Genomic DNA, 8792 nt, shown 5'->3' with positions numbered 1-8792 from the left:
CCCCCCCCCTCTCCAAGATCTAGGTGTAAAGGCAACAGCACACCACGACACCATTCTCCAAGAAAAGAAAAAGAAAAAAAGAAAAGAATTAATGGAGGAATAAAAGATGAAATAATATATAGTAATTATGAAAACCCTAATTAAGATATGTATGTATGTAACACCCACCATTTTTCTTGGGGAGTGGTAAAGAGAGCTGTAGCAAACTGTGGAAAAGCAAAAAAGGAAAGGGGCTCTGGACTGATTCGATTCCTCCCTTTCGGAGATGCTTCCAATTTCCATGCACCACCACCACCGCCACCGCCACCGCCACCACCATCACCATGCAGTTAGGCAAGGCTGAGTAATATGAGGCTATTTGTGTACATCAATAACAATGTAATATACATGGACTAAATTACGTGGAATTAATTACTGGTACAAATAAATAAATCAATACTTAGCTACATCCAAACACTGTTGCAGTAATTGGTACAGCTACTCAGAAATGATTCCAGTCAAAATTTTCACTACTCTTTAAGTAATTCATTGTTGCAGTTTTTATGTATCTATTACAAATCGAAGTTTTTAATCCATATAGGATTTAATTGAATTTAGACTAATTATATAATAAATACAGTATAGTTATAATATAATTTAGAAAAAATGACCAATCATATAACATGTAATTGAAGGATAATAAGTTTTCTTATAATAGACGGAGCTTCTTTAGGCTGAGAAAGAGAACATATCTATGCACGGCCCTAGACTGAATTTGGATCCGGCCCATTTATAGCCCGTAGACTGAATTTGGATCCCACCCATTTACTGCCCTCCAAAAAGAAATGGGCAAGCCCATTTGTTGTTGGAGCAACAGAATTGTTCAAATGGAATAAGCCCATTTCATTGTTAATGGGCCTAGCCCAACCTTTATTTGAGCCCTAACCTCAGCAAACACGTTTTCCCGCCCAAGCTACCCTCAATTTAAAACCGGCTATTTCCCTCTTATCCTTTTTTTATTTTAATTTTTTCCAGACGCAATAACATTAAAACAAAATCCTAATTTTTTCCTTGAGAATTAAAAAGAAAATGTTGATTTCATCATCTTATTGACATTTACATTGACTCTAGGAGAGCAGAGAGAGAGAGAGAGAGACTATCCCCAAAAGAGGGAAGTCTTGTATTGAGAGAAGTAAGAAATGCGGAGACTGTATATCCGGCTTGGAATTAGGGTTTTTGGACATGGACTCACCTAAATCGTGCAAGCCTACCACCACTACCGCTGCTGAAACTGCTCCTGCTCAAGTATATGCACACATTCTTTGGATTTTCCTTTTTTCATTATGTATATATATGTATTTTGTTTATCTGTTAATAGTAATGTGCGTTTATCTGGGATTTTAACACTTCATTCTGCCTTTGTTCCCCCTTTCCTGTGGCTTGTTTTTATGTGAATTTTGCGTTAAAATTGGTAACGAGTGTGGATCTTAGTTTAATTTTTAGGTAATTTTGTTCAAGTAAGGAAAAGGAGTCCTTTGTTCTTGGGAAAATGAGATATCTTTTCTGTAGGGTATGGATTTAGGGTACGGCTGTTCCCTTCTCTGATTACTTTTTTACTGAGAATTTTTTACTTGGATATGCTGGATTTTGTGGGTTTTAGATATGGGAAAATGCAGGATTGATGTATATGTAGCTTTTGTTTGCAGGATGGTGATTTTGGATTTCGGGTCTTGTGTATAACACGTTTTTGAATTGACACAGTGATTCTGAAAATTTGCTGGTTCTATCTTGTTGTGGACAAAATATGTAGAATCCAATGATGAATGAGGAATTTTAATTGTTATCTTGGAGATATGATGTTTTTGCTTTTGTTTCTCACTTGTTCTTTTGTTGGATTTCAGGACTCTCCGGTTTTTAGTTATATTAGCAACCTTTCTCCCATACAGCCTGTCAAGGCCCCACCAGTTACACAAGGTTTCCCAGGGCTTAATTCTCCACCTCTTGTATTCACATCACCGCGACTCAATCCCCACAGCCAGCCAACTTTCCTTAAAAGGTTTTGCATGTGTGGAGTTGTTTTTATGTTGGATGAAAACAAGTTTACTTTCTTGATTATCTTCATCTTGAAACATTTAAACAGTGAATTTTGATGATGTAAATGTTAAGCAGGGCGCAATTCCCAGGTCTATCAGCTGCCAAAATATCTGGACTGGATGAAGGTCGCAAGATTAGTGTTACTACCACCAATGCATCAGAAAATTTAGCTGCTCAGCTCAACTCTAGGCTAATTACTAGCAATGAGAAAGACTCGTATAGCTCTGTGGATGATCAAATTGAAAGTCCCCAGGGATGTCCTGATCAGTTCTTGACTGATGTTGAGAACATGGATTCTGTCGATCCGAATATTTCATCTGATTCTACCATAGAAAAATCCGAAAACATGGGTCAACCACCAGATGCGGTAAGAGGCTCAAAGGAATTAATAATAAAACACGACGAAACAAGTCAACGGATGTCCGTTGCACCTCCTTCCTTAACAACGGAAATCAAAGAGGTACATCAGCAAGATACATTAATTGATGTGAGTGCAGTAGAAACTGATATAAAGCAGGGAGGTAGCAATTCAATTTATCAGTGTTCAAAGATTGAATCTAAGTTGTTTGGAGACCATGCTTCTACAAACCCAGAGCAGGATTCCATGACTGAGGTCAGTGAAAATCTGAAGCAACTTCCCCATTTCTTCTGTAGTGAAAAGTGCATATTCATGTAGCTGTTGTTACCTAATAATTTGGGACTACAGAATGTAGAAGCGGAGCAGGTTTGTCCTTCGAATCAATCCTCGCAGTTACTCTCAGGATCAGTGCAAATTGAGAAAGATCATGAAAATTCAGTTGGGGCTACTGGAGCAGTGTTGATAGAATCAGTTTTGAACAAAGTCCAAAATGATCCTGAGGTGTGGAACTTTGGATTATGTGCTATATGAAAAGCCTATGAAATGGTTTTTATGTTCTCAGAAGTTCTGAAATAAATGATGAACTTAATTACATAATTGCTGAAATTCGTGTGAGCCAAATTCTCTTCCTTTTGATCCTTACATTTTTTTCTCTTTTTATTTTTGTATTAGTTTTGTCCAATGCTATTAAATCCATAAATGTGTAATTTAATTTGCTATTAATGGTATAAATATATAACCTAATCAAAGGCCTTTCTTCAGTAAGGTGCACCTTGCTCTGACCTGGCTCTAGGCAACTCTGAGCCATGGTGCTCCATGAGCCTTTAACAACAATATACCATTTTGACCATCTTTTTACCCCCATTCACTAGGTTTTTCAATAAAAGATTATTGTGCAATGACTTCTGTTTAATGTGCTTTATTTGATGTAAGTGATTTTTGAACCTGTAATTACATGTTGCATTAGTTGTTTCTGAACTTTTGCTTCATCTGAACTCCATGGACTGCATTTCCTTCTCTTGACTTGCTTATTGTAAGTCAGTATCCAATTATTCTATGAAATTTCCTCTCTTAAATATTTTTGAAATACATCAGGCTTTCCAACTCCGTGGCATACGCAGACGTTGTCTCCAGTTTGAAAATGCTCACAAGGTAATAACTAATCAGGCTGCTCAAAGTCCTGACAGTGGGGCCCCAGTATCAACTCCCATCAATGGGGGACAGGCGGACACAGTCCAGCCCATGTATCCTAGAAATATGAATTCTACCATAAAGATTCCCAAGCCTTCAGGTATTGGTTTGCACCTAAATAGTATTGTCAATGCTGTACAAGCTGGATCTACTGCGGTTGTGCATGTTAAATCAGCTCAGAGGGGTAACTTCAGTATACGGGGAAAGAAGTCTGTTCCTATAATCAATTCTCATCTATCTGATAACTCAATTAGCTCTTCAGTATTCTCTCCTCCAGAGAATGTTTCAGCAAGCACCGATGAAAATAGGTGTGAAAGCCTCGCCTCGCTGGCGGCTAATTCTGCTGCTTCTTATATTGTTAAGCCTTCAGACAACTCCATCTTAGATCCAGTGGAGGATCAATCAACTCCAGGTAACAAGAGGAAGTATAACAATACTGAAACTGATGGCAGTGCTGAGGAATTGAAGTCCAGCCCCAAAAAGAAAAGGCAAGCCCATGAATTATCTTGACAATTATAGTTTTATGTTTTCCATACTTTATAAGAATAAATTGTTTGCAATTTTCCAGGAAGAAATCTTCTGACTCCAGTGATGGTGATGGCGGCAAACGGTGCAATTGTAAAAAGAGTCAATGCTTAAAGCTGTAAATTGGTCTAAGACTTTATCAATTATGATTTGCAGCAATTGTTTTCCCTTTTCGTAATCTGTTTTTCTGCAGTTACTGTGATTGCTTTGCTGCCGGGATATACTGTGGGGAGAGTTGTGCTTGTCAGGGGTGCTATAACAGAACGGAATATGAGGATACGGTTCTTGAGACACGGCAACAAATTGAATCGCGGAATCCCCTTGCATTCGCTCCTAAAGTGGTACAGCACATTAGTGAGCCAGCAGCAACCAGTAGTGGGGTATTGATCACATGAGACTGTTTGAAAATTCATGAAACAAATATGTCAAATAATATTTCAAAATGTTCAACTTTTTGCAGGAAGATGGAACTCTATTCACGCCATCCTCAGCAAGGCACAAAAGAGGGTGCAATTGCAAGAAGTCCATGTGTCTCAAGAAGTATTGTGAGTGCTATCAGGTATGTGGTTGTGTTTTTGTGCATTTATTATTAGGTGATTGTTTCACATTGCTATGCTATACTTTCTTCAAGTTATTCTTCTTGAATGAGTTTGTTCCTCCTGGGGAAGTCGAATGTTGGTTGTTCAGATGGATGCCGATGCGAAGGATGTAAAAATGTCTATGGCCGAAAGGGAGGTATGATTTTGGACTAACATACTGTACCTGTTAATTTATAGAGGAAAGATAGGGACAAAATTAGTTACTATTGGATCTTAACTTGACTTGTTGCTTTTCTCAAATTATATCATACTTGGCTACCTTTGCTTACGCATACTGCATGATCTTCTGAACAATACAACCTATGTTGTGGCTATCTCTATTATAATTAAGAGTAGTGGATGTATATTTCATTTAAGCCTACATCATCTGGATGGTTTGTAGTATATTTTTGTGCTAGGGCTTACTGTGATTGATGTATTTGTTTAGAAAATAAGGGGTTTGCCTTGCTCACTCAGTAGAAAGAGTTGTATACACCGAGCAGCTACATAGCACATAACTGCTCCTTAGTCTGTCCACTTTGCTTAGGGCACCTGTATAAGTGGCATGGAGATGAATAATTTTCTTTATTGAGATAAAAAAGGGATCACTGCTTTTCAGATACTTGATCAACCCAGTATTTAGTATATTCGCTCATTCTGTCTGATATCATTTCTTCATCTTTTTCAGAATATGGCGTGATTAAGGATGTTTTGAGTGTAGAGGGTACTGGTGAAAGAAGAGAAGGCTCATTTACTGAACAGATAATGGCACCCGGAAATGGTTATAATCATACTGAGCTTTGCAATCCTCATAGCTTGACTCCTCTGACGCCAGCAGTCCAGTTCCCAGAGTAAGACTAATTTCTAACTTGGAAGTACTTGGATTGCATGGACTCAACATATGATGATAAATAATTACTTTTTGCTGTCTTAAATGGCTTCTTTGGTGTGTGTTAACTCTTTTTTCCTTTTTTCTCTTTTCCAATTATAAAGCCACAGACAGGATGCACCGAAAGCATGGCTTCATTCTGGAAAATACTTCCAGTCACCTGAATCTAGTCTCACTTTTGTAGCACCATATATGATGTCTCCAGGGTCTCCTAGAAATTCAGAGAATAACGGCATGATCTCAGGAAATGCCCCAGGAGTTCTGGATCTGGTTTCTCCTGATCAAGGATTATTTTATGGTAATGCAGAAATGGGGAATGAATACTCAACAGTTAGTGACCAATCAGGGAAGATAGAGAATCTTTCTAGTCTACCAGGTGCTAAGGAATGGGCATCTCGATCTTTTTCAGGAAATAAATCCTATTCTTCAGTGAGCTCCCTTCGGTGGCGTGGTTCACCAAATACTCCCATGGCTCAATTCAGTGGCCATAAACCTCTCCAAGTGATTGAGCTTGAGTCTGATTTCTCCAACACTTTGCAAGATGATACACCAGATATATTGAAGGACAGTCCTACACCATTGAATGCAGTGAAGGTAAGCTCCCCAAATAAGAAACGTGTGTCTCCTCCTCATGGCCAGCAACATGAGTTTAGTTCAAGCTCATCTGATGGCCTGAGAACTGGTCGGAAGTTCATCTTGAAAGCTGTTCCTTCATTTCCACCTCTTACCCCATGCATTGATTCCAAAAGTGTCGTAACTGAGCAGAAAAATGATCCTCAAAGTTGTAGTCACAACAAATGACCAGAACTGAGAAGGTAAAACCCTTGTCTTACATTCAAATCACTTGTAGTGAATGACATTTCTCTATCTCAGTTGTTTACCTTTGCTCCATCCACAAGCTGGTGCCTCTGCTCAAGACATGATACTTAGTATTTGCATAATTTGTTTTCAGATATGCTTGTTGTCTGTGTTTGTCATGATCTGCCAGTAGATGTCTACCTCGGAGTTATACACGGGCATACATATATCACAATGGGCACAAAATCATGGGACATCTTAAGGCACATTTGCAGTCACCAAGACGTCATGTTTAAAGATTGAACAAAAGCCATGAGCAGAGCTGTGAAATCCTTCCAATGCCTTCTCAAACTGCCTCCCTTTTGTTCATCCTTTTACATGTAAAGAATGTTGCACATCTGATTGTAAGAAGCAACAAGGTCAAGTTATTCAAAATTTTCACCTGATGATGTCCAAACACCGAGGCATTGAAGATAATAGAGGGCTATCTCTTATCTTGATTCTTAGCCTTCTGTTACGAATACCAGAGCATGTTGGTTCCAATCTATCTCCTGGTTGAAGAAAAGAAATAAAAGAATATGTTTGATTGATACTAGCAGCTAGCAATAGTTTTATCCGGGCCTATTCCAGTAAAAGAATTTGAAGTACATTATGTCTTGACTAGTTTGAAATTCTATCGATGTCAATGACCTTTCCATGTCTTTATCATTGTTAGCTGACAGCCCTATGAAAAAAGCGCGCAGTTTTTCATTCTTATTAGATGGTCACTGTTGGTCATTAGAAGTTATAAACTTCAGTTTCTGTCTAAAATTATGACATAGTCTGGCAATTTTGATATCTTAAAAGACATCAAAGGTAATGAAATGAAACCCACTTTCTGAATCAAACGAATTTAGATAACAGCTTCCAGATCAAATTACTTTGATAGCAAACAATGAAAATGATCAAACTACTTATCTCATTCCATGCTGAAGCTGACTTCAAATTGTGTCCGGAGAAAGCACAATAAACAACAGTGACAACAGATCAATATAGAACAGCCTTAATGTTGAAGGTATAATAAACTGCATCTCAGGTTCAAATATATAAAGAGAGGTGGAACATTGATAAAATCAGAGCAACAGGTTTTCTCTACTTGAAAGGGAAAGATTTAGGGTACATGCTTGATGTACTAAGCTTCGTTAGCCTTCAACAATACAAGGGAGCACATACTGTTATTGTACGCAAAATTTCCATCTATTTAAGCTACTTCTACTTGTTATAACTATTATGTTTTAAGTTCTTCTCATGTATACCCCAAGTAGCCCCGAAGATTTGTCTGACTTACGATCCCTGAAGCCCCAATCTTGCAGTCAACCAGCGACAAACTTCATCCATCTCTTCAGGAATGGTATAATGACCAAGCCTGCGTGTACAAGTAAAATAAGAAGCTGTTCTCTGTGTTATATGAGACATTATATTGCTGTAAAATAAAGTTCAGGTGTATAAATACCCATCATATGGTCTAAATGTAAGATTTTGAAATCCAGCAGAGCTCAAAACACGTGCCGACTTTTCTCCATGTTTATAAGCCACCACATCATCCCCTGGAACAGAAGCTATTCTGTAATCTTTGAACTTAAAACACATTATGAAATTCTAGTTATAGTTTTAGTTTCCAGTCCGGTGTAAAGGTTTTGTGCCTCAGGTTCAATGTTGGAAAATCAGGTTCTTGCACACGAGCAAAACATTAATTACTCCAACTCAACAGCATTGATATATCTATGCATGCCCTAAAGTATTTGTAAAATCCAAAACTCATCATACAGATGACCCTTCAGAATATTGAGGCTAAAAGAAATTTTTGAGAAAAATTAGGTAATCTCAGAAAGCCATAGCCCAGCACAAAAAATTGGATGCGTAACTTATGAAATTTCGATAAACATAAATGTATATACCAGAACCATGACACAGCAAAATCGGCAATGATGCTGCACGCCTTACAGTCTCATTTGATCCTTCCATCCGGTTTCTTAACGTCCTAGAAAAAAATCAGCCACTGAGTGTAAAATAATATGTGGCTACCAAGAAGAGCATGGCAATTGCTATGTATATGCTTTGGGTGGATCACAGTATGAATAGAGCCATACTTAGAACATGGAAGCCAGCCGCTAAGACCAATAACAGAGCTGAGGTTAACTAAGTATGGGTTTCTGTTCCCGTATTGGCCAAAAATGTGGCACGTGGCTGAGTAAAGAGCAGTTGCCGCGCCCATACTAAAACCTCCAATACCTAGTTTGACTGTGGAGATAAAACAAAAATCATAAATATTAAGTATAGACAGCTGCACAAAATATGAGTCTTCTTTCTTTCTTTCTTTTTTTTTTTTTTTTTTTTTTTG

The 8792-nt window shown here is 38.0% G+C and overlaps 2 protein-coding genes across 4 annotated transcripts in view; one reads left to right on the top strand and one right to left on the bottom strand.

The window, feature by feature from the left end:
- On the top strand, window positions 1043-7117 carry LOC105164844 (protein tesmin/TSO1-like CXC 2). The gene is made up of 12 exons (XM_011083642.2): window positions 1043-1284; window positions 1881-2035; window positions 2149-2686; window positions 2780-2932; window positions 3527-4110; window positions 4191-4265; window positions 4341-4527; window positions 4608-4706; window positions 4816-4882; window positions 5414-5576; window positions 5719-6429; window positions 6567-7117. The coding sequence occupies exons 1-11, from the start codon at window positions 1222-1224 to the stop codon at window positions 6413-6415; spliced, it is 2781 nt and encodes a 926-aa protein (XP_011081944.1). The 5' UTR covers window positions 1043-1221; the 3' UTR covers window positions 6416-6429; window positions 6567-7117.
- LOC105164842 (acyl-protein thioesterase 2) overlaps window positions 7470-8792 on the bottom strand; it is a 5096-nt gene continuing 3773 nt past the window's right edge. For all 3 annotated transcript variants that reach the window (XM_011083639.2, XM_011083641.2, XM_011083640.2), the window contains exons 7-10: window positions 8542-8692; window positions 8350-8432; window positions 7905-7998; window positions 7470-7817 (exon numbers count right to left, since the gene is read on the bottom strand). In XM_011083639.2, the coding sequence (XP_011081941.1) occupies window positions 7736-7817; window positions 7905-7998; window positions 8350-8432; window positions 8542-8692 (410 nt within the window). In that variant the 3' untranslated portion in view covers window positions 7470-7735. The remainder of the gene's footprint in view (window positions 7818-7904; window positions 7999-8349; window positions 8433-8541; window positions 8693-8792) is intronic.

Source organism: Sesamum indicum, linkage group LG6, assembly GCF_000512975.1.
Source record: "Sesamum indicum cultivar Zhongzhi No. 13 linkage group LG6, S_indicum_v1.0, whole genome shotgun sequence".
NCBI classification, from domain to species: domain Eukaryota; kingdom Viridiplantae; phylum Streptophyta; class Magnoliopsida; order Lamiales; family Pedaliaceae; genus Sesamum; species Sesamum indicum.
Note: the sequence above shows the minus strand (reverse complement) of the source record. Positions and strands in the feature narration are given on the sequence as shown.